This window comes from Semicossyphus pulcher, unplaced genomic scaffold (genome assembly GCF_022749685.1).
Source record: "Semicossyphus pulcher isolate SPU_LCO1_2020_fin unplaced genomic scaffold, fSemPul1.0.p SCAF_4, whole genome shotgun sequence".
NCBI classification, from domain to species: Eukaryota; Metazoa; Chordata; class Actinopteri; order Labriformes; family Labridae; genus Semicossyphus; species Semicossyphus pulcher.
Genome location: NW_027211715.1, coordinates 1170035 through 1195319, shown reverse-complemented (window position 1 = coordinate 1195319; position 25285 = coordinate 1170035). Strand labels below are relative to the sequence as shown.

Sequence of the window (25285 nt, the reverse complement as noted above, 5' to 3'; positions counted from 1 at the left end):
TACCCCTCGCTCTCCTCTCCCTCTTTTTCCAACCAGCCCACCTCGCACGCACAGACACTATGTCACTCAGGGATAATGTCATGTGTGAAGTGGGCAATTAGTTTTTATATTCACGCCGTCGTTACATTTTAGACACAAGACTCTCAAACTGCAAATCCTGAAGGTCTGTTCAAGATGACTCAACTCTGTAACTGCTGAGCTGTCGATGTAAAGATACTGTGCGTTAGCTCACTGAGACTGCAAATCACTTCAACTCAAAACTGTTCAACACTTTAAAACTTCAAATTAAAAGCACAGGGAGGCACAGCCATCCCCAAACATCCATCGGAACACATCTGTCTGCTAACCTGCTGCGAGTTATCCAGACTGTTGCATCGGCACATTCACAAAGAATGGATAACTTCTGACAGCAGCATGAAGCGTGCATCACTTGCACCCGTCTCAAGCTTTGAGCAGTTATTGTGCTAATGATCACAAACGCTCCACTGAGGCCACAGCAGACAGGACAATGAAAGTTACTGTCTGACTTCATAAACACACCTGACATGATGTTGCCTTCGCCCTGCTGCACCATCACTCAACAGTCTGACTCATCTTCTAAATGCACTTGAGTTAGCACAATGTAGCTGAAGATGCTAATACTGTTCCACCCGTCGAGCTGCTGTTAGGCCTGTTTGTGAATTAGTCTTTTTTTTCAGAGAGGCTCGTTTGCACAGAATGTTGTGCTAAATGTGTTCAAGTTACCTCATTTAAATATGTGCAAACACAACCACAGCTCAGAGCGAGCGCAGTGGCGGCTGCATTTCACGCTTTGCCTTGAGAACATATTTTCTTTTTGTCTCACTTGTGCAGAATCGGTTGCCGTAAAAGTCGTGCAATCCTTCAGTAAATGTATCCCAAAGAGTCTACAACCATGCACGCGACTGTGTGAGGTAATAGATCCTATGAGGCACGGAGCATTGTCCTAAGAGCTAGCACCAGCACGCTAACGTACTCATGATGATAATGCTAACGTGCTGATGTTTAAGGTTATGTCAAAAGGTACAGCTGATATCATTGTTATTCGATTGGCAGCTAATTGATAAAAAACTAAAGTAACCATCGATCAGGGTCATGGGGGGGCTGGAGCTTAACCCAGCTCTCATTGGCCGAGAGGTGGGGTTACACCTGGACAGGTCACCTGTCAATCACAGAGCTGACACACAGAGACACACAACATTTCACGCTCACACCCAATTTAGAGTCACCAGTGAACGTGCACGTTTTTGGACTGTGGGAGGAAGCCGGAGTACCCGGGGGGAACCCACACAAGTCTTAACCGGGATTCAAACCAGGAACCTTCTAGCTGTAAGGGAACAGCGCTAACCACTGCACCACCGTGCAGCCCACAAAAGTAACCAATACATTATAGTTACTGAGGTTCCTCATGGTGGAACTGAATGGAGCCAGTGGATTGCTAAAATAATTAGGATACCTCGTCAGGGAAGCACGAATGTGTGAGGAAAATGTGTTCCAGTTCAGAAGATGCTGCAATATTTTACAACACCTTAACGTGACACTTTGGCCTGCTGGTGGCGCTAGATGACAAGACAGGGGGTCACCAGAGAGTAAGCTGGATCAATCCTCTGTGGAACATGATTATGTGTCAAACATTTCATGGTAATAAAAACTCGTAGAGATGGTTAGAGACCAACAGAGCTGTGGTTAAATATGTAACACAGTCCAGTTCGGTTTGAAATCCGAACACAAGAACTGGGTTAACGCTGTTGATCACGATTAACATGAGACGGATGTCTGACATTTTACGCTCACCAGGTTTACGTTTCATTCACATCAAAAAGCTGCAAATCTCTGAGACAAAGCCCCAGTGTCCTCGAGCAGATCATCATCATAAAAGCCGGGTTAAATATTAATCCTGCTGCAGCCTACTGACGGATTGTCTCATCCTACACCCCACAGTGTCCTTACTTTAATCACTGATACACACATAACAGAAGATTTACCAGAAACTGGGTTAATTCAGTCTCTTCTCACTCATTCTAATGCTGCTCCATTTACCCCAGTGTCTCCGTAATGCTCCCTCTGTGACGCTCTGTGTGATGGAGCCGTGCAGGTTACGCAGGTGGTGCATGGCAGCTTATTTTCTGGATCATTTAATCATCTATCTCTTTGTTTCAGTCGTTTTCATCAGGTTTAAAAACATTTCAATCAGCATTTAGAATGTGGAGCATTAAATCGACCCAAAACAAACCAGGTCTTTGTCTTTGTTTCTGGATCACTGGTTTCCTCTTCGTGCCCTCTGTGTCCTGCGGTCAGGTCATATTATGTCTACACACCTCCTGTGTGCTGAAACCTGCTAAACAGACACGGGCACACTGTAAACAGTCGACTGCTGGGAGTCTCTGCCGCTGTTTCCTACAGGAAGTGCAGCACCCGGCCCAGGCTCTGGCTCTCTTCACTGACTCCAGCCCAGAGCATGTAAGAAGTGAATGTAGCCACAATGACTTCACTCCCACATCGGTGTTCGGTGGACTGCCATTGTGAAGCTTTGAGTTTGACATTTTGGCCATTGTCATCTAGTTTTTATGGCCAGAAGTGACCATATTTGGAAAAGAGGGTGGAGCTGGAGAAGAGCGAGGGGTAAGCGAACACAAAGTTATCAAAGCTGTGCAGCCTATTAGCAATGCTGATTCTTTACCTGTTGTCAAAGACAGCAGTTACAACTTCTCAGCAGGAGAAAGCCACGCCCCTAATGCTGCATCACTGTAAGCCTTAATATAATGTAAACAGGTGAGCCGTATAAAGATTCTCCCCGTACAGTTGTCATGAAGAGAGAAATGAGCTATAGAGACCCAAACTGTTTTTTGTACCAGGCTGTAAACATGTTTATTTCTGCTGTAAAGTTTAACATGGGGCTCTATGGGGACTGACTCACTGCTGGAGGCAGCCTCAAGTGGACGCCAGAGGAACTGCAGCCTCTGGCACTTTGCGCATTGGCTTCTTTTTTGCGGCTGCTGGAGGTTGCTGCTTGTTCTTACCAGCCTGCCTGCCTCCTCAGGCCCAGCTGCCTCTCTGCTCTCTGGGCTGTGCAGCAGAGAAAAGGCCCTCAGAGCTGCAGGGCTCCAGGCGGCTCTCCTGGAGGGGCCACCCTCGCCACAATCCAGCTCCAAACCAGAGCTGCCTACAGTAGCACTCTTGTTTCGCCGTGATGCTTTTTATATCATGTGTGCCAGTGGGCCATGGCAAGAAGAGAAGCCTGTTAGTCAGCCTGGTTGGGAGCCACTCAAACCGCTTTGACACACTGAGTCTGAGTTTAATATACGCTGAAATTCCTCTCTAACACTTTCCAGCTCGAACTGCAGCATCCGTGCTTGTGACATTTCTGACTGAGATATGCAGCCATGTCCTCGTTCAGTCGCACCGTTAATGGCACATGGATACATGTGTTATCAATCTGCAGGCTTCTTCTCAGAAAGGAAACTTTTCCACACCAATTATACAGGAATCTCTAACAAAGTCCAGCAGAGCAGAACCGGGTTAACTGGCTGCTGACACGTACCATCTGCCAAAGGACACTTCATTTTCTAGGAGCATCAGAAATGTCAGCTGTACTTCTCAATGATGTTGCATATTTGTATTGCTTCTGGTGTGTGGTGAAACTGTGGATCTCCAGAATGTAAGTGAGCAAACACAGGCTCGTTTTGAACATGACCGCGGCGTGTTTCTGAGTTTATCCAAAAGTGTTTTATAAGACGGAGGGTGGAGGAGTTTCTGAGCCCACAGAGGAGGACGTCATCCATCCAGCTCGTGTTAAAATGTCACCAACATATGAGCTTATAGGTTTTCACATGCCAGCAGGAACTAGCTTTGACTTCTTGACTTCAAACACACGTTTGGACACAGAAAAGCAGTAAGTGAGAGTAAACAGAGCGAGCTGATGAACAGGGCACACACCCTGCTCGCTGACAGAGGAACAGCACTGTGTAATGCCTTGGCCTCCCTGTGACGGCGGCGTGCCAGCGCTGCACCGCTCTGCTGCCAAACACGACCACAACATGGCCTCTCTGCGCTCAGCAGCGGGCCCTCTAACATTACAGCCACGCATGGCTGAGCCCAGACCTGCCAGCTGCTCTCTGCACCGTAAATCTCAGTGTGGTGTGTTTCTTTTACAGCTGACCTCAGACCAGCTGGACTGTCACTGTCAATAAAACACAGCACTTTACAGGACGCTGAGGGGAGCATGCATGCCACTTTAATGATAACATCACTCATGTTATTGCCCTCAATGATTACCTCTTAACTCATTAAGTGTGCAGAGTACGGGCCAGTCGTCTCAGCTACAGGCTCGTCTCTGAGAGTCCATCGTTTACAGCCGCTCACATCCTCCAATTCAATCTGTGGTCACTTTTTAAACTCTGAACACAAGTTAGAAACATCTGCCTCTGAACCGTAACATTAACCCAATTCATGTTGTTTTCACAGAAGAAGTAGTCCATCATCATCATGTCTCTGTGGAAGCCCAAAGCAGACATGCATCCGTACATTTTATTTACTCGGTTTTCCCGTGATAACGAGTCATTTCAGTTGTTTTCTCCAGATCTTGACTTACGGGATTTATCTCGTTATCTGGAGATATCAAAGCTGGTTTTCTCGTGATAACGGGATCAGAAAACAGACAGGCTGCTCACTGTGATGTCACAGAGCAGGACATGCTGCCATCGCCCACACTGATGAGGGAAGGTAAGCCTGTTTCTATGTTTGTTTTGAGGGGATACGAGTTATAATCATCGGACATTACGGTGGTTAGACGAGATAAATAAGTCGAGATCTCGAGAAAACAGAAGAAATTAACTGTATGGAAGCATGTCCGCTTCAGGTTTCCATTCATTTCCAAATGTTCTTTATTAAGAAGCTAACAACAATAAACCCTGCTGCTCAAATACTGAAGTGATTATTAAAACATTGAGAAATAGTTCATTTAAAAACCATGTGCATCTTTTTTTTGTACACTTTAGGAACCAGAGGCCGTGTATGTGTGCTGTGCTTTTTTTTGTTGATCAGTGATTTTATGTTCCTATAAAGTTTTTATTGCATACATTCTGTCAGTTGTGATATTTTCCACTCTGTGTTCGATGAAGTAAAGCTGACCCACGTTTAGACTGCATGTTGCCAAAATGCACGTATTCGACTCTCAAGCAAAAATGTAGAAAAGTAAAAAACAGACTCATAAAAAAGAACTGATTTCATGCTGACGATCGTTTAGTGACCTGACACAGACGAATGCAGTCAGTGATGCAGTCATCTGTGTACATAGATTGACAGTGATTGACTTCATGTTCCTCTTGGAGAGAAAACTTTGATGTCATTGGACAGAATGATTTTGAGTCTGGTTTTTCTGCTTGTTGTTTTGAACACTGTGTCTGTAAACACTTGAACCTTCTTGTTAGATATCTCCTGTCACTGTCAAACACTGTACACTGTGTGAGTCTTTAAACATAATAATCTACACCAGAGTCAAACATGTGACTGTCTGTATGTACACAGTCTTTTCATGCTGTGGGTCACTGGTGTCAGTCCTGTCTGTTCCTTACCTCTACTTGTTCAGCTTCATCGTTATGACTCATCTGTGTGAGTGTGTTCAGAGCTATAAAAGACCACAGCCATCCTCCTGTACGTGTCATCATTAAATAAAACCTGATAGTGACTGAGGTGACAGACCCCTCAGCACTCTGTGGTGGAGACGCTTCTCGTTTACAAACCGAGGTGGAAGCTCTGACTAAAGGAAGTGAGGTCATGATGAGGCCTCCACACAGCAGAAGGCGTCAGTACTGAAGTCCTGCTGCAGCTTCTGCACACATTAGCACATGATAAATGATTGTGTGCTTTGATGGAGGAAGCACACAATAATTCTGAGTCTTTACTTCTAATACTTAAAAAAAGAAATGTAACAATATCCTCCGTTATGAGCAAAACTTCTGCAGCACATCTTAATTAAGAAAGAAGGGAAACATCGTCACTAATTATCACATTTTGATGCTGTCACCTCCCACCTAGAAGGTTCCTGGTTCGAGTCCCAGTTCAGACGTGGTGGGCCTTTCTGTGTGGAGTCTGCATGTTCTCCCCGTGCATGCGTGGGTTCCCTCCGGGTACTCCGGCTTCCTCCCACAGTCCAAAGACATGCTCGTGACTGACAGGTGACCTGTCCAGGTGTAACCCCGCCTCAATGACAGCTGGGGCCCCAGCCCCCTGCGACCCTGAACAGGATATGCGATATAATGGGTGAACGTTCTAGAAGAGCCCTTTGAAATGTAGTGGAGCAGGCAGACGAGGTAGAGTACCTGGATGATGTACTGCACGAGAAGCAGCCGGTTACCGCGACTCTGACTGCTGTGCAGTATCACTTTATGATTATAATAATAATATAATATAATAAACATTATTATTTTTACACAGTATAATGCTGCACATCGTGTGTGTTACCGTTTTTATGTACAATCATTTTATTGATCACCGAATGACTCTTTGTAATCTCAGCTCCGCCTCTTGAGCAGCTGCAGCTCACACATCTGTTCACCCCGTGTGGATCAATAAAGTTTATCTGTTCCTAAGCCCTGGACTGGAGTCATTACTTTGTTACAATCCCCCCCGACTGGCATTTAAGTGATATTTCCTGGTGTGAACAGAAGGATGCATACAGCCATTTGAGCTTTACATTGAAGAGAAGAGTGAACAGAGCAGACGAACCGGAGTCGTGTTCATAACGAGCTTTTTATTTAAAAGCACATGTATTAGAGCTAAGTACATTTAGCAGAAAAAACAGCATTGCAACTATGTCTTTTGTACAAAAAACAAAACAATACAAAAATACTAATATTGAATTTTAATACAATTGTGTGTGTATTTGTATTTTTGAATATTACAAAGGTTACTATGACAACCTACAACAGTTTAGTTATCAAAGGATGCTTTAAAAGCAGCATGTTGTAAAGAACACAGGTCTGTAATCATAGTGGATATATCTAAACATGTTAAAAACAATATCTTACAGAGTTAACTTTAGTGATCTATACATATTTATATATTTATAAAAAGAGAGTGAAAACGGCCGAGTGAAATGAGAGGACGGACTATACGATGAAAAGATGTGCAACATGGCCGAGTGTGATGTCGGAGGAGAAGTCTGAGTCTGTACAGCTGTTAGTGATTCTACAGGACAGCTTTATAAACACAAGGTTACACAAACACAGGAGATCCACAGTCTTTAGAACGTCCACCTGCTCCCTGACACACTCACACATGCACACGCACGCACGTATACACACACACACACACACACACACACGCACACTTGGCACAGCTGACAGTGACACATAGTTTATCAAGAGGGATTCACAGGGCACAGCGCTCATACATATGTACACACACATTCACACACACAAGATGTACATGTACAAGCACAAGGGTACAGGACACACACACACGCACGCACACACACACTGAGATCCAAACATCCATCGCCAATGAGTGATTGGGTGGGTGTGAGCCCCTCCCTGCCAGCAGAAAGAGCCCAAATCATCCCAAAATAATGTGCCAGCTTAGCTGTAAATCTTCACCCTCTTTCCACGGTGACAGACCCCACCCCCCTTCTCTACCCCCCCCGCCCACCTCCTGTTCTAAGACGGCCCCAACACCAGGAAGTGGCATGGCACAGCCACGCCTCTTCTTCAGGTGCTGGTGGGCTGTGAGATCTGCCCCCTCCCTCCACAGATAACCCCCCCCCCCCTCCTTTACTACGTCTAACCCTCAAGAAATGCAACATCCCGTGTTTGGGCCGCTCTGAGGGTCCGCTGCAGAGAGCTCGATGTGCTGATCGGGAGACGGAGCTGTGTGAGGATGGAGGGCTTCCCTTCCTGCTGCTAAACACAGTGTAGTTATTAAGATCACTAAATGATCTTTAAGGTGAGTTCAGACCGAAAGCAAAGAGAATTCGTCTCTTAATGCAACACAAATTAATTTCATAACTTCATGCAAAGTCAGTGCAAAGATTTTCCAAATGTCCTGCTGATCTGTCAGAAATGATCAAACCAAACTCCATTCAAAAATCAAGCATTTTAACATTTGTTTGCTTGTCGTCCTGCAGACGGACCTGACAAAGCATAAACTTTGATTTCTATAAATCTGCATGATGATGTAGTTATTTCAGCATCCTGTCAGCCTGTTTATTGTCATTAAATCTCAGAAACATCTGTTTGTTTTGGGCTCACAGCGCTGTAGTGAGACAGACTTCAGCCCACGTGTGACTTTAGAGACAGTGAACCTGCTCAAACTGGAGTGAGTAAACATTTCACTTTCGTCACTTTCGGTCTGAACACACTCTGTCAGAGGATTGTTACTGAAGCCGCACTGAAGCTAACTGTCTCTCGTCAGCATCATCGAGTTTTCGTGCAGTCAGACATCTTAGGCAGCGAGTGGTGATAATGGACAATGAACTTAAAAACAGTGCTATAAGTTATATTTTCTATACTGTTAATATTTCTATGCTGCTAGTTACTGCAGTAATATCCTTCCATAGCTGAGGAAGTTGTTGTCCTCCGGCGTTCCAAGGCCACAGAGAGTTCAGAGAGGGCCGTCCCTCTCTCCCTAGGTGGGGGTCTGTCTTTTTGTTTTGTCTCTTCATTTCTTCTTCACGTGTTCCTTCAAACCTCCTCACCCTCAGCTCTGCCTGTCAGCTCTTCATTTTATTTTTTAGCTTCCAATTCGTTCTGCTTGTGCTCAAAAGGATGGGCTCAAATGTAGATTAGTAGTTAACATAATAGTAAATAATAAGTCTGGATAGTGAGAGTGGACTCTGCTGTGCAAACCTCAAACCCGACCCCTCCCCCCGTCCACACCGCAGAGGGGGGAGGATGCCGTGTGAGAAGCAGCTTCAGTCTCTCGTCGCTACATTCTACTGTCCGATGGGAGGCGAGCAGCGCTGTGATTGGCTCCTCGGTCACAGGAAGAAGTGATGGTCGCTCTCTCACACCATGTTGTGGTGGTTGTTCCTCTCGATGATTTCAGATGAAGGCAGCAGCTCCTTCTTGATGGGGGAGGGTGGGGGCGTGGCCGGCTTCACCCGGGGCTTGAACAGGTCTGACACGTAGAACACCTGGATGAGACACAGGTAGGGACAGAGAGAGAGACAGGTGAGTTAATGCGACCAATGAAGACTTTAATATTCAATAGTGCTTCTGTTCTTGTTCTTCTCTTCAGTGATCGGAGACGAAGAGAAGAACAAACTGATTAGGACCTGCTGGTTATCTCAACGTGTGCGTGTGTGTGCGTGTGTGTGTGTGTGTGTGTTATCATTTGTATTTTGCATACAGCATGATGAATCTCAATTCATTTACCTATGCAAACTGAAGTCTGTTCCAGAGTTAGAAAACGGCCTGCGTGTCTCTTTAACTCTGAAGTTGACTCAAACATGTTCGTACTCAAAAGAAAAGAGCGAATATAGAAGCACAAAGGGGCTTCAGGTGAGTGACAGGTGTGAAGTGCACCTCTGGACCCCGTCAGGATAAAATAAACACACTTCTAACAGGACGCTGAAACGTTTAAAGTCTCAGAGGAGTTTAAGGAAACTGAAGGAACCAAAGGAGAAGACAACTTGATGTAAATCCTTTCAGCCTCTTTGACTTTGGGCAGCTGTGAGCTGGGCGAAGTGTAAATGTGAATATTGCATTACTTCATGATGCCATGAGGAGAAACTCCCTGTCACCTCCCTCCCTGTGTTACTCTGAGTAATCCGGCTGGATGGAGAGATCTGAGTGTTCGCCCACATTAAGTGAACGCTGGCTAATCCTCCGTTTAATGCTCGTTTACATCAGCTCTGAGCTCAGCCTGGCAGCGAGAGGTGCAAGAAAGAAAAGAAGAAGAAATCTCTTCCTGGGATCTCGATGACATCATATGTCAAACAGGAAAATGGGCAGGGGGTGGGCAGGAAGTGGGACCATGGAAACTGCTGTCCACTGTAAGAGTGGATTAGCGTTTCCACCTACAGGGGTCTGGGGTCATTCATGAGCAATAACACACACACAAACACACACATCGTTGGCAGGAGCAGCAGCTTTTCCTTCCGTGCTGCCAGTCGAAGGCGAGCAGCGGGCTGGTGCCAGGGAGCGGGGGGGCGGGGGGGCACTAACTCTGAGAAACAGCTCAGAGACACAGAACGCTTAACTTTCAGAAAATACACGCTGCTCTCAGACAGGAAGGCCCCGAGGGGAAACATTACAGTTCTCAGCTTTTGTCGTAACTAGGAAAAATGGCCGCCGTACAGTCAGTGATGTATTTATATAACAAAGAGCGTCTCATTCTGAGCGGTGGGCTCAACACAAAGACCCTCTCTTCTGTTGCTGCCTGACATTTACTGGCCATGTAGTGACCTTCACAGCTGACCTTTGACAGACGGATGACATCACGCACAGATAGAAACCTCCACCGCTCGCAGCTGCTCGCCGGCTTAAAGAGGCTCTTTGTGTGTGCCGTTATGAGTTTGTGTCGGCCTATCACTACACGGTGTATTACACACTGTGTGATATACTGACGGGACATGATGAGGAGTCATATCGCCCGAGCCGTCATGGGAAACATCCCCGGATCGTTTCCCCTCAGGATGCTTTCTTGTCCAATCACAACAGTCCTTGCTGCCTCGTCACCCAACCTCCAACCTATCACCCCTGAACTGGCCATGTTGGACGGCTTATCGCGACCTCACCACTTCCTGTGTGAGTAACACACAAACACAAAGACGCCCGGCCCTCTGTGTGGAGTGATGCAGGCTCAGCAGCAGGAGGACATTTAAAGGCGTATAAATGTGTGTGTGTGTGTGTGTGTGTGTTTAATTGTGTGCCATTAACTGGCATTCAAATGCCAAGTGTGTCACATAAAGAAGATGAGTCACACGGGAAGTGAGGGGACGAATTTGCAGGAAGTTTGACAAACCACCAAACTACTCATAAAGCCCCTGTGCATGTCGCAGAATAAAACTTTGTTTGCACGCACATGAAACCAGATATGAAAATGTGTGCAGCCACACCGCACGGCAGCCTATATCAGTTAATATAGTCACACCAAAGTATGTCAGAGGATGGAGCCTGTTTCTGTGAAGGTGGTGAGCTGTTCAGCGCTCAGTCGTCGCAGCGTCTGACTGTATACTTAATCATAAAAATAACTGTTGACTGTTGGAACATTAAACTACCCTTCAGAGTTCAGACCCTTGAGCTGTGTGTTTGGTGTGATAACAGAGGACCTCTCTGACCACACACACAGAACACTTTAGTATCTGAGACCCTGAATGTGCACATTATGTCTTCGTCTTAATCAGAGTGAGCGTTAGCATCCTCTCGCCCCCCCTCCTCCTCCTCCTCTAACGCTGACCCGACTCTTCTCCTCTGTGACAATGAACCTCGAAAAACAAACCAACAATCCCCCAGCTGCTTCCTGCTGGAGTCTCTCCTCTAACCTCTATTACAACACATGTGGAAAAGTAGGTCACTGTGTCTGATGGAAGGGGCCAGGTAGGATCGACGGACCACTTCCTGTTTGGGGTTCTGTGGAGAAAGAGTCGGGAGTTGGACTCAAAACAGAATTTCATGCATCCCCATCAATCATCAAACGTGAGGACTGACGAAGAGACTTTAAAGCTGCACGAACAGAGCCTCAGTCTGACGGGTCACCATGCATGAATGAGTCCCAGGTTTGTGTAGTTCATTTACGAGCAGTCACCTCCGGGATCAAAGAGGTATCTGTACTCGAGGAAACCTGGAAAAGCCGTGAAAATAAAGCAAAGAACAACCCGTCTCTGCAGACAATTACTGAAATGTATCTGGAAAGGAAAACGCTTTTCCACACGGCCGTGAATCTCACCGTTTTATACTTCGAGCAATTGTTCAAAATCGCACGCTTGGGACTGTCGTGCAAATCCGTTAATTTCTCAAACGTGTTTCTTTGTTTCTCGACTCAACTGTTGGATCTCTGTCAGTGTTTGGAGGCTGCTCTCTGTGCGTGTGCAATAACGGGAAAGTCTAGTATTTCTAAACTTGGGTCCTATTTTTACATCACTTGTGACCTATAGGGACAAACAGTGTGTGAGTGTCTCCAGTAGATGTGTTCATCCTGCAGCAGTGAAACAGGCTGTAATGGCTGCAACATAATTCTTGATGGGTCAAAGGTCGTCCACTAAAAGTTCTTGTTGTTTCCACTGACAGGCTCAGATTGTTATTCTAAGTGTGTGACAACATTACATTCAGCGATCGACCAGAAACCCAGTGTGCTGTGAGAAAAAATGAGGGTTTGGTCGCTGATGCAATCTACTGGAGCAGTTCAGAATATGTTGTCATTTAGACCCCAACATAAAAATAGGGCCTGTTTTTAAACCTTCTTGAGGAATGAATTATGAAATCTCTTTCATAACATTTGACTACATTACCCAGACTGCCATGGGGCTGCTAAATATCAACTGTTGCTCATCTGCTGCATAAAATCTTCTAAATGAGAAGGATTAGCTCGAGACAAAGCCCTCGAGTAACAAAGCTGCTACTACAACCACAAAGACCTGGAACAGTGTTGTCCTGCTGTTACTGTGTGTGTTCTTCATGAGACAAATCAAAGCCCGACATATAAACAGAAGATGTTCTTACATTTCAAACCTCACATCTAACAGATCAAAGACGGAGACTGAAGCCGTGTCACCTTCAGATCTAAAGATGTTCACACTTTGATTCAGAGCTCGCTGCCGCTTCTCTGAGGCTCACAGGCTTCATACCTCCACTCGTCTCCTGTCAGGTCCTCTCTGCTCCGCTGCACAAACAGCTCAGCTAGTACTCACAGATGTTTCAACTAAGACCGGCAAATCAGGAGAGGCGTCGAGGATTGTAAAACTAACCTCGCAGCCTTGATCGGCAGGGGTTTGAGTGTGAGTGCGTGGATGAGAACAGTGTGTCCGTGTGTGTTGAGCTGTCTCTCTGAGGCCTGTGGAATAGCTGAGTTGGATTTAAACCCACGCTCATCCAGAGCCAAGACGCAGACAAGGCTCCCCTCTCCTGTCACCTCCCTCCCTCTCTCCTCCTGCCAGATCTGCCCGCTCCGAGGTCGAGCTCATTTCTGAAGACTTTCGTTTTTATTTTCCTGTCAGAGCTGATGTCGTCCAGGAGCTACGCCCAGCGGGAGGGGCGCGGACTCTGCGGAGCGTTACAGGCTTTGTTACTCGCTGATTTCTGCTCATGGTTCATTTCTTCTATAATCCTGGAGTGCAGCATGTGTGCGCATTTTAGCTGTGCCAACGCCTGCGTAGGCGCCACTACTAAGGTCCTGAATTTTACGAATCTAATCCTTTCCATGTTCATGATCTGGAAAGGTAAGGGTTGCCTGCGTGTGTGTGTGTGTGTACTCTTCCCGGAGGCAGCAGCGCTGAGCGGGGCCCTGCTGTGCTGATAGAACCAGAGCCGCCAAATAAAAACCCAAAATAATTAACAGGCTCATTCCTGTTTCAAAGGCTCGCCCTCGCTCTCTCTTTACACCGCCTCCATTTTCCTCCTGACCCCAATTCAATTTTCCTCGGCTCCATCCAGCTTAGTGTAATGACGAGGGTTATGAAAATCATCTGGCAAGCTGTGACGATATGTCACAAAAGAAGTGAAGACACACACACACACACACACACACACACACACACACTCCTGAACCCTGGCTCCTAGCAATGTGTTATTCATTAAAGGGAATCAGATTCTCCTCGCGCCGCTGCCTGCTCCACTTCTCTTGTGAGAAAGAGGAGAGACAGTGTGAGGAGGAGCCAGAGAAAAACTACTACATGTATATTTTTCATACAGCGTTTTAAAACATAAACAATGTCCATCCAGGCGAGCATTTTAGGAACAGATCTCTGTCCAAACAACTTCAAACACATATCACATGAACATTCACCTACACTGGGCAAGTGCATCAGTGTAAAAGGCACAAACAACAGCAGCACTCATGTTTGGGGTGATAACGGGACACAGGAAGGAGGCTGCAGGGGCGTTATGAAATTTAGCAGCTAGCATACGATGATCAATCAGTGTTTAATTTTGAATGCTTCTGCCGGCCTGAGTCACTGCGGCTCTGCAGAACCTGTGAGTATGCTAACAGCTGGCTAGCTGTCAAGCCCAGAAAAACTTGTTTTCTGATGAGCTCCTGGAGGAGCTTCTCATTCCTTTGGAAAAGAAACCGACAACGATGCTTTCACGGTGTGCATTATGCCGAAAGGTTGCATGATGAAAACACTGATTGTGTGAGCGCAGAGACAGACAGCTGCTCGTGCATTAACCTGCGACGCACTTTGAAAATATGGTCACCCTTAGCGAGCACAGACAGCAGTCAGCAGCGCCTGTAATGGGTGATTTAACAGCTGATGTTGTGTGCAGAGGGGTGACGAATCAGGGAAGGTGTCTGGTGTCAACATTTCCAAAGTCTCCATTTATGCACATACACACTGAAACAGATCCCCAGAGTGTTTCCTGTAGGCTCCATGCTGGGCCTCTAACTTCAACACGTTAACATAGCAATAGCTTAGTGTTTTAAAGCTAATTTGTATTAGTGGATGGTCAGAAGGATCCTCAATAATCAAGTAAAGGAAAGAATTATGAAAACTGAGTTATCCACATTGCCTATTTCTCCTTCAGTGTATGTGCATGATATGAGTGCACTCACTATGCAGTAGGCCACCAGGGCTCCCTGCACAAAGCCGGCCAGGACATCAGTCGGGTGGTGCTTGTGGTCGGACACACGGGACAGGCCGGTGTAAAACGCCATCATCAACAGGGTGAACTGGAGCAGCGGGCGGAGGAGACGAGCACCACGCCATGTAAACCTGGACTGCAGATAAAACTGGGGAGACGGAGAGAGATGCAGAAAGTCAACATACAGTTAGTTTTCATTTAATCAGTCATTGAAAGGGCAATTAAAGAGAGAGAGCTGTTACATCGCTCTCTTCAAAGCCACCAGACTCCAGTGACAAAAACAGGACTTTTACCTGGCAGAACAAGTGTTCCTGGTCTCCTGCTGCCTCCATCAGTGAGTCTGTATTTGTTATACAAATGCTGGATGTGATCTAACCCTTTTAAACAACAGTCACCCACTAACAGTAACAGCTAACAGATTGAAGAAGCAGAAGACCAGCAGCTCCCGTCTTCTGTGAGGTAAAGCTGCTGTTTTTGTCGATGGAGTCTGGTGGCTTACAGACGTGTGGAGCGTTCCAACATTTTGTACCTTTTGTATAAGTTATAAAGACCCCAAAAATATGTGCGAACAGTTTCCTGACTCCTCATCTGTTGCACTGACCTTTTAAACCCTCACCTGCCGTGTGTGTGTGTGTGTGTGCGCGTGTGTGTGTGTGTATTATTTCTGTCTGAGAGGTCTAGACTGAATCAAAGTGTTGCGGCTGACCCGACCCGCAAAGAAACACATTCTCTCTTCCACATCACACACACACTCGACGGCCTGAGACCCGGACATGACTGATTCATGGTTCAACATCGCAGCTGTAACAACAGCCCGACCACAGAGAGCCACTGGAATACACACACACACACACGTATATGTAGAGACTCTGCCGTGAATGTTTCAGCACTGTGTTGGGATGAACTCTCTCCCCTCTTTCAGTGTAAATAGGAGACAAAGCGGATGCACCCTCGTTTCAGGGTCGTGATAAAGACTGAGACGAGCCAAAACAGGAACATCTGAGACCAAGGCCACTTTCAGTCACCCATACATGTCTCTCTTTTTATCCAAACACTGTACGGTGGTGAGATCAGCCCAGACATCCTGTGTTTCTGCACCACTCATACCCTCAACTTCCTGCCTCTCACACCCAGAGACGGAGGGCCCGGGAGGGCCGGCCTCAGACAAGGTCTGCCCAGCCCAATCCTCCAGACTTGTGTCTTATAATCTGCTCGGCTAACAATACCTGCAGACGGCCGCAGTGCCTCCCAGCAGCCCCCGTCCACTACGAGCCCTGTAGGACGTAAAGCTCCCTCGCACTTCCTCTACGACACTGCGTCATTGTTCTTCTCTTTACGGAAGCAGAGGAAGCGATCCCTCCCATCCCATCCAGTCCTGCTCTCTCCTCCCTGACAGGGATGTTTAGACTTCAGGCTTCCTCCGCTGTAGTTCTCAGGTGGTGAGCCAGGACTACTGATATGTGCTTCTCTCAGACGTGCTGCAGACATGCATGCAACATCCTCAGAGTTATTTTCAGAGCGCCTCTTTTAAATTGTTCTCGATGAGGAGAGGTAAAGTGACGCACCCAGCTTCTTCTTCAACATCGCTCCGCCCTTTTTGTGCAGCCGCTTCAAAACTTCTAGCTTAAAATGAACTTTTCACAAAGGCGCTATTTTCATCATCATCGCTCTCTTTCAGGTAACCAGTCATACGGAGCGGGACTCCTGCTAACTAAGAAAAGAGGAGGTGCTTGTTCTGGCTGCGTCCATCTGTCCCGAGCTGTACGATACATCAGACAGAAACCGGAGGACACTGAAACTGCTCCGTCTTACAACAGGTCTGGGACGAGGAGAAGATAACCACTGTGTTGTTGTCTCTGCAGCTGTAAGACTGAGCGGGGACTCATCAGTAACACAATAACCCTAAACTAAAATACTAATTGGCTGATAATAAATTATTGGATAATAAAATGCACGAGCACTTCATCTCTTCATCCCTTCCAGCAGATAAAAAAGCGATGCGGACACAAGCCTTAAACCTCTCAGTTTGATCCGGCTTTGACAGATCAGTGTGTGTGAGCACTAACACTCAGCCAACACAAAGAGTTACGGTGACCTGCTAATCAACTCGGCCTCATCCAGCTGAAGGGCAGCGAGTAAACCCAAATAACCCTCCAACCCTGACTCAGCTCATAAAGTCGAGACCAGTGATTGAGAGGATTCACGACCTTCTAAGATCTCATGCGGCATTGTTTCCTCTTTGACTTCAGCACCTCTGACTGTCACTGTCCTCCCACAGATGTGCTGCGTGTCCCACACAGATCTGAGGAAAACAACAATAAAACACGACAACAAAAGAGTCCCGGCAGATTCCCAGGACGGAGCGACACTCAGTCTGGTGGTTTCTGCAGGAATCCGACTCCTCTCAGTCAGATCTCCTCGTCTGTGAGCTCTGACTCAGTCAGCGTGAAAGAAAAGAGAACAAACAGAACAAAGTGAGAAAGAATGAGAACGAGGGCTCGTTTTACACGCCGCCCCCCTCCTCTGCTTCACACCGCGCTGTGAGACAGCAGCATAGCTGTGGTGGAAGCCACTTATATCACAAACAAACTGACTGGTTTTACTCACGAACAACAGAACACGAATAACCAACAGAAAGAACACAGTGCTTTCCTGCTGGCTCAGAGATGAGTGCACACAAGACTAAACACCAGATAGCAGATCATCGGCACACACTGATGCACACACACACTGGTGCACACACACGCTCGCTCTCCGTGGCTGTGGCGGAGCTGTTCAGTGTGCCAGTTATCTGTGAGCCATCTGAGGATGGCGATGCTGTGAAGTCTGAAACCACATCAGAGACAGTCACAGTCGACAGGCAGCACGCGACAGGAAGTGAAGAGCTTTGAAATCACACACACGAAAGGCAGACGGGGGGGTTGTGTGTGAGCGAGGTGTCAGCCTCAAAGTGGAATCGACACATTCAGAGTGACACACTGACCATCGTGAGTGACGAGGGAGCAAAAACAAGCGTGGGGACACGGAGACGCAGGATCCATGTTTGTCTCTTCTTGTGGTTTCTGGAGGACAAAACAAACCTGAACGTGTTTGTACCAGAGCGGCTCTGCAGGTGTTCAGTGTGAGTGCATCTGGAGATGCACGGGTGCTGAAGCTGTCGTACTCAAATATTGTTATAAGTCGCAACGAGGCAGACTCAGGATGACAATTAACTGCCATAACCGACCTGCTGCCTGTTCCAGGCTTTGTTTGCTTGATGGCAGCTGCTGCCAATTTACAGCCGACTTACATGTAGAAATATGCTGTCAGTCTATCTGTGCAGGAAACGTCCCTGAGAAACCAGGGAGAGCACTAAACTTGAGGCCTAGCTACCCGTCATCCTGCCGTGCACCAAGTCCTGAAGCAGCATCAACAGGGAGAGCTCAGCACGGGGCAAATGTGATGTGAGTGTCTGAAGACTTTGCACAAGCTTCAAAATCCAGCCGTGAAGTCGCCGTGACGTCATAAAGCTCATAGTTTACACAAACAGCTAAATCACCGCAGGGGAGCTTCCTTCACTGCGACGGCTCTCGTGGATGATTGATTGATTTCCCTCGTTATAAATCAATAACCGTTTAAAGAGTGATCCATCATTTAAAGGAATAATTAGACAGTTTGGGGAACACACTTATTGCTTCCTGGAGTCAGAGATCAATACCTGCCCCTCGCCTTATAGAGGTATCGATTATCTGCAGGCCTGCAGGCTTTATCTTTGCATGTATCTGAATTGGCTGTGTCATTAGCCTCCACATGTTCTACTGATCTGAACACCAGCTGTGGTGCAGGACATGGAGACTTATTTTGGGACACTCGAGGACAGTGGGAGTTTCTGTGAGAGTAAACATGGAGTCACATGACCGGCTTTCAGCTGGCAAAAACAACAGATTCCTTTCGTCAGTGTGTTTTTGTTTCAGGCTGGTTTTGTGTTCCACAACATCCACTACAACCTCTCCCTCCTCTTCCTCTTCCTCTCTCTCTGTTTGCCTCCTCTGGCTCTGGTCCTCGACTCGCCGCAGCTGGTTGGCTGGTCTGGGACCAGTGTGTCACTCTGTGGTCTGGATGCAGCACATCTTTCCCTCTCTGCTCTTCGTTCCCTCTCGTCTCTGTTCCTCGGCCGGAGCACAGAGCAGCTGAAGGTTCACTGAGAGGCTGGGAAATACCCGCAGGAAGTTCTCACTGTTTTATAATACGCGACAAAACTTCAACCGTCGGCCCACCAAGAGAACCGAGACCACCGTGTGACCGAGCCAGACCCAAAACACTGACTCACCTCTCCCATATGGTGGTGGGGGAGCTGTGGGTGGGCACTTGTGTGTGTGTGTGGTTGATTTGACAGTGAGAAGCCTGAAATGCCTCGAGGCTGCTAAGCTCCACCCGACACCCACGACAGGTGGAGAGAGGGAGAGAGAGGGAGGGAAACGGGAGAGGACAGGAAGTGCACGCACAGCTGCTCTGAAGAAAACAGGTGGAGTGCATCCATCCATCTCTCAGAGGAGGAGAGAGGAGAAACAAACTCTTCATAAAGTGAGTGAGGAGCAGGAGGAGCAGGAGGAGGAGCAGGACAACAAAGGTCTGTTTTTCTTCAGGCAGTGAATCACCAGCAGCCCATGATTCCCTCAATGATCTGAATACTGTTTCTGTGGTCTCTGTGTGTGTGTGTGTGTGTGTGTGTGTGTGTGCGTGTGTGTGTGTGTGTGTGTGTGTGTGTGTGTGTGTGTTACTTACAGCCAGGTAGAGCATGGTGAACATTGAAAAAGAGGCGTGTCCTGAGAAGAAGGATTTCCTGTGAGGATAAAAAGTATCTTCAGTCACAGAACATCAATAACACATCGTGTGTGCCGTGTTGTGTTGTTGCTGACACACACCTGGCCTCCTGCACATCGCTGTCAGCGCCTCTGCAGGTGTAGTTGGTGATGTATCCCTGTGAGCAGTCGATGGTGGAGAAATTTGGGTTGCACACCTCTATGAAGTGAGGTCTCATGCGACCCACCGACACCTTGGCGATGTCTGTGAACGACTGGCTGACGGCACATCCGAACATAAACACGCCCATCTGCAACATCACACACATTTATGATGAGACCCTGTGAGCTGGAGCGGGGACACACTACGAGACAGTCAGGCTGATGGGGGGCCTGACGCCCCCCTTCAGACAGAAGTATCAGAGTCCTGATTGTTTGATGTCCTAAAGATGATCTCTCAGATGTTCCTGCTGTGACGGATGTTAGAGTGATGTTACTCCCCCTGAGAAGAACGTCGTGTCCGCACCGATTTCAAATATTAAACATGTTCAATGTTTACGATCTGATATGCTGCCGTGTGGGGGGGGGGACCCTGAGGACAGCTGTTTGGGTCATACGGTTTCTCTCCACACTCTACAGGAAACAAAACTGTTCTCTGTTCTCTGACGTCTCTACTTGTAGAAGTCTATAAAATACTTGTTTGGCTGCAGGGATTATTTTTTAACACATTTCAAAGCACACTTTCAGAGCGCTGACCTGTTTGTAGAGCGCTGCCACGTAGGGATTCCCAATGAAAGACTTTGTTCCTTCATGAAGCTGATGAATCCTGAAGCATTCTCCGATTACAATCTAAAAGACAGGAGGGGGTTTGAGATACACAGAAAACAATAATCACAAATATAGAGACTAAAAACAAAGACAAACTATCTTTGTAATGCTGCTGCAGACTTAACGTAGTTTTACATACAGTCAAAATGATCATCTTGAGTTTATATCATGCAGGAAATCTAACTGAAGGTGGAGGAGAGAGGACGTGAAGGACAGACAGGAGGGACAGGATGAGGGAGACAAACACAGAATGAGCATGGCCTGCCCTTCCCTCAGGCAGTGTGGATGCGAGGTGAGATTATGAGTGATGCTCGGTGAGACGATGGGGCCGTCTATGTGTGATATGAAGGATAATGAGATGTTGAAGGTAAGGGGAAAAGGAAAACATGAACACTTCAGCATGTAAACCTGGATATACTGAGGCTTCGGTTTAGTGTGCTAACCCTCGATCCTTTGACTCCATCCAGGTGTAGAGGCCAGCGGAAAGAGCTCGTCTACTCTGAGGGGGCTCATGCCAATCCAGCCCCGGAGGCACGGAGACGTCAATCATAACTGCACCACCTGGGGTATCTGACTGACAGAGCTGCTGCCCTCCGCCTCTAACCACAGCTCCCCTTCCTTTCCTTCCTCTCTGCACACAAAGCTTCACTCTTCAACCTCAACCAGAACGTTTACCATCCACAGACTGTGTGTGTGTGTGTGTGTGTGTGTGTGTGTGTGTGTGTATGTGTGCTGTGAGAGTGCAAAGACTATCACATCCTTAATACAGATTCATAATGTTTGTGTATTCACTTGTATTGTGTGTGTTTATTGCTGGGCTTATCAAACACACCTCTCCTGCCTGTTGGGTGGTCAGCTAACAGGCTAACAGCCAGGAGAAACAAACACGGTGGTGTGTGTGTGTGTGTGTGTGTGTGTGCTATTGTCAGTGAATTGTTCTGATCTGAGCTGCAGATTAGAACCACAGGAGGCCGATCCAGACCGGAGGAGTTTATTTGGGTTGTCACCATTTGCATTCAAACCCCTCCTCTCCTCCTCCATCTGCCTGTCGCAGTTTGTTCCCACGTATCTTACGCTGCATTCACAGGGTGTCAGCCTGAACAACAACGTGGAGAAAAGTTGGAGAAAACTTTGGCTCCAGACGTGCTGTGGATCTGATCAGGGAGACGCCTCAAAAGACGCCTGATTGGTTTATTTGGATCGTCACTGAGTTTGCTCTCAGATCTCTCACTGATTCTACCTCTGTTTCTCACAGTGGAAACACACACACACACACACACACACGTCACACACACACACACACGTCACACACATGGGATTTCCCATGCAGGGAAGATAAACATGAGGCCCAACTGGAATCTGCTACCAGTGCATGTACATGTGTGCATATGTGTGTGTGTGTGTGTGTGTGTGTGAGTGTGTGTGTGTGTGTGTGTGTGTGTGTGCGTGTGTGTGTGCGTGTGTGTGTGTGTGTGTGTGCTTGATAGGAATGGTGTCGGCATGGCAGTAGACGCCACTAATGGAACACAGCTGTGTGAGACACGCCAGCTCTGCCCACACGTGAACATGTGGGGAGCTAACGAACACACACACACACACACACACACACACACACAGACACACATACCGTCTCCTGCTTCCAATCAGCAGAAGAGCTGAGCTGGTACAGTGTGTGTGTGTGTGTGTGTGTGTGTGTGTGAGCATGTGCGTGTGCATGCCCACCGAGCTGATGGCAAAGAGGCTGTGGTGCCATAAGGAGTCTGGGGGCTGTAGAGATCATGTAGGCCGACCACGTGGCACTAACTGACACACATAGACCCTCCACATGTCATTAGAACAAGTTTCCACTACCCCTGACCCCTCCCACTTCAATCTGCTGGCACTAAACTGCAGCCATCGCCTCCCTGGAGCAGGACGAGGGAATGAAGACTTCCTGTTAGACCCCTCAGTATCAGTGACACATTCACCCGCAGGAGCATGCAGGCCGCAGAGGGCAGAGTCAGGGTGCAGGAGGTTTGAGGCTGGACGAGCCACTTGTAAAACGTCTTGGGTCTTTGGCATGCATGCGTCAGCTCACACACTTCTCTCATGTCTCTTGGGGGGCCTCTCACTACCTCTGACTGGCTTAGCGAAGTCATAAAAACAGGCCATTACAAACGGCTCAAAGCTGAAGTGGAAGAATAAAGTATGACGTAGAAAACAGAATGAAAGGGCAGGACATAAAGAGCACATTTACTGCAGCATAGGGTGAAGTTTGGAGAATACTGCATGATAAATCACTCAAAGTTTTAAAAAGGGGCTATGTTAGTGAGATTTCTCTAAGAACTGGAGTAAAAGCAGCAAACAAAGGGAGGTGTAAAGGTCGACTTACAGAGAAGATGGCAATAAGAATGCCAACGCCACAAAGCACCGCATCGCTAATGGTGTCTCCCTCTTTTCGGGGGAAGCGGATGGACTCGTCCGAACAGTAAAACCCGCGCTGGTACGGCTTTATGGTGCTAGTCTCAATGATCAGGAAAGGCAGGCTAGCTACAGGAGACACAGGGAAAGAGAGGAGCAGAGAGAGAGAGAGAGAGAGAGAGAGAGAGAGAGAGAGAGAGAGAGACAGGAAGGAGAGGTCAGTGACACGGACATACACAGGGAAACACAAGGAGCACGGTGGTACCAGGGGATCATGGGATATGGCAGAAGTGGGTGGGGCTTAAGGATGTCATGGATGGTCTGTGTAGACAAAGGAGTGATGGATTTCCAAATTCGGATGAATCTTACTATATAAAATATGAGTTAAAGGAAAATTCCACTATTTTTAAACATGGGTCATATTGTGGTTTTTGCATATTTTGGGGTAAATGTCAAAAACCTGTAAGTCATTTAAACCCCAACATATTTAAGTAGGGACCAGGTTTAAAAAGACAGGAAGTACCTTTAAGAGAAAAACGATTTTGGCTAAACTTTACTGGATTTAATGTAGCGTCATCGCTCCATCACAGCCACCATCATGAACACCATGAAACCCTCCCTGTTTCTGCTGTCAGTGTTCCCCCACACCGGGTGCTCCTTGTGTGGTGGGGTTGGGGACTTACGGACACCGCGGGCAGGAACAACCCAACAGAAAGGAGCACTGAGGAGGGCACCGTGCTCTTCTTGTAGGGGTAGTTGAGGCTGGAGTCGCTGCAGTACAGGCCCCTCTGGTACGGACGCACAGAGGAGCGGTGCAGCATCAGGCTGGGCATCATAGCTACACACACACATGAATGGATGTTTGAACCCAAGAGCGCACACACATACATGAGGCTGCATCATAGAGCTTACTGCACTTACCTGTGAGCTGAAAGAAACACATTAAACACGTTAACAGACTAACAGGTGTGTGAGCTCATGCTAACGCTAATCAGACTGTTTCCTCTGCACACACACTCCTGCTGATCCTGTTGACGGAGCGACACCAGCCTATTGAGACGGGAGGTTTATTCTTTAGCATTAGCAGACCCTCCATCCTGACAGAGCAAACACACACTGACAGTCACGGTGAGGGGACTGTTATTGGAGACAAAGGAAACCCACCAGCTCTGAGACTGTGTCAACACCATGTGAGACACAGGTGTGATGGATTCAAGGTGAAGAGAGAGAGTGCAGTTCCAGTCCAGTGTTTAAACGGGTCCTTGACAACAAAACAAGGTGTTCTGGGAAATATGCAAAATTCTTTGCACTACTCGTCGTCCAGCCAAAAGAAAATCAAGCAACAAAGTCCGCCTTCCTCTAAAGTGTCGTGCGCGACGGTTCATCATAAGTTGAGTTCGGTTTGTGCTTCTTCAACAACACACACACACACACACTGATGCACACCACTTTTGTATTCCGATGATGGGAAAATAAATCCATATTTCCAAATCATCAGACTACAAATACAGGCGTGTAAACTCTGCATGAGACTGTCAAAGTTTTCCTTCAGGGATTTTAAAATGTGTTACCAAGAAAAACAGAACGAAGCCCACCCACTCTGGAACATTCTTCACACGAGAGCACGTCGGTGTGTGTGTGTGTGTGTGTGTGTGTGTGTGTGTGTGTGTGTGATTGTAGTAGCTCATAAATATGGAGAGCTCAAGGCGTCCTGAAGCCCCGCACACAGACACATGAACATGTACATCCAACATCAGCAGCACAGAGACGGCTCCCTCTGCGGTTCATGAGGTTCGCTCACATCACAGCGATTCTGACATTTGGGTCAAAGTCTGAAACGCACTCGTGAACGTTCCCAGAACCTCAGCCGACGTCTCAGCAGCGATGGGAGAGGAGATCGTGTTTCTGCCTGTCGTGAAAAACAGCACTCACCAGAAACCGCTCGTGCTTGTGAGCTTCTTTAAAACCTCAAAACACACTTTCTGCTGCACACACACTCTGACTCTCACACGCTCCGTAACATCCACGCTGTGACATCTGCTCCCACTGAACAAAGTGTTGTCTCAGCTCCAGCAGATCAATGAGTCCATGTCCACACTGAAATGGCCTAATTGGAAAAAACGCTTTTACTATAAGGACAAAGGAGGAGAAAGGATGAATGTGTGGAACCAAAGGGCACGAAAGCGACAGTGAAAGTGAATTCCAGTTTTCTTCCAAGAAAGCTAACAACAGGTTAGCGTTGATGTTAGCAGCAGCTCGTCTTGCAGTCTCTGTCTGCTGAAGTTTAACAGAGAAACTCGGATTCACAAGATCCAATAGACTCCACAAAACAAGATTTTTCTGCATATTTACTGGGATAACTCTGCTCTGGGTAAAACTAAAACCAAAAGGGAATTCTGACCTGATAACAAACTGAGCTAACGTTAGCAACAGCTCGGCTTGCAGCCCCTCCGGACGCTCTTTGTCTGCTGAGGAGCATCAGAAACACAGAATTTTATCATCAAACTGCTTTATTCAGCGCTG

The 25285-nt window shown here is 47.3% G+C and overlaps 1 protein-coding gene across 2 annotated transcripts in view; it reads right to left on the bottom strand.

Moving 5' to 3' along the window:
• Positions 1-7788: 7788 nt before the first annotated feature.
• The window catches only part of plpp3 (phospholipid phosphatase 3), a 31819-nt gene continuing 14322 nt past the window's right edge, over positions 7789-25285 (bottom strand). Inside the window, exons 2-7 of one of the 2 annotated variants that reach the window (XM_069679603.1) lie at positions 23446-23600; positions 20291-20383; positions 19658-19845; positions 19518-19575; positions 14725-14901; positions 7789-9148 (exon numbers count right to left, since the gene is read on the bottom strand). In XM_069679603.1, coding sequence (XP_069535704.1) covers positions 9020-9148; positions 14725-14901; positions 19518-19575; positions 19658-19845; positions 20291-20383; positions 23446-23600 — 800 coding nt within the window. In that variant the 3' untranslated portion in view covers positions 7789-9019. Of the gene's footprint in view, positions 9149-14724; positions 14902-19517; positions 19576-19657; positions 19846-20290; positions 20384-22733; positions 22892-23445; positions 23601-25285 lie in introns of both variants that reach the window. The other variant, XM_069679602.1, reaches the window with a different exon arrangement.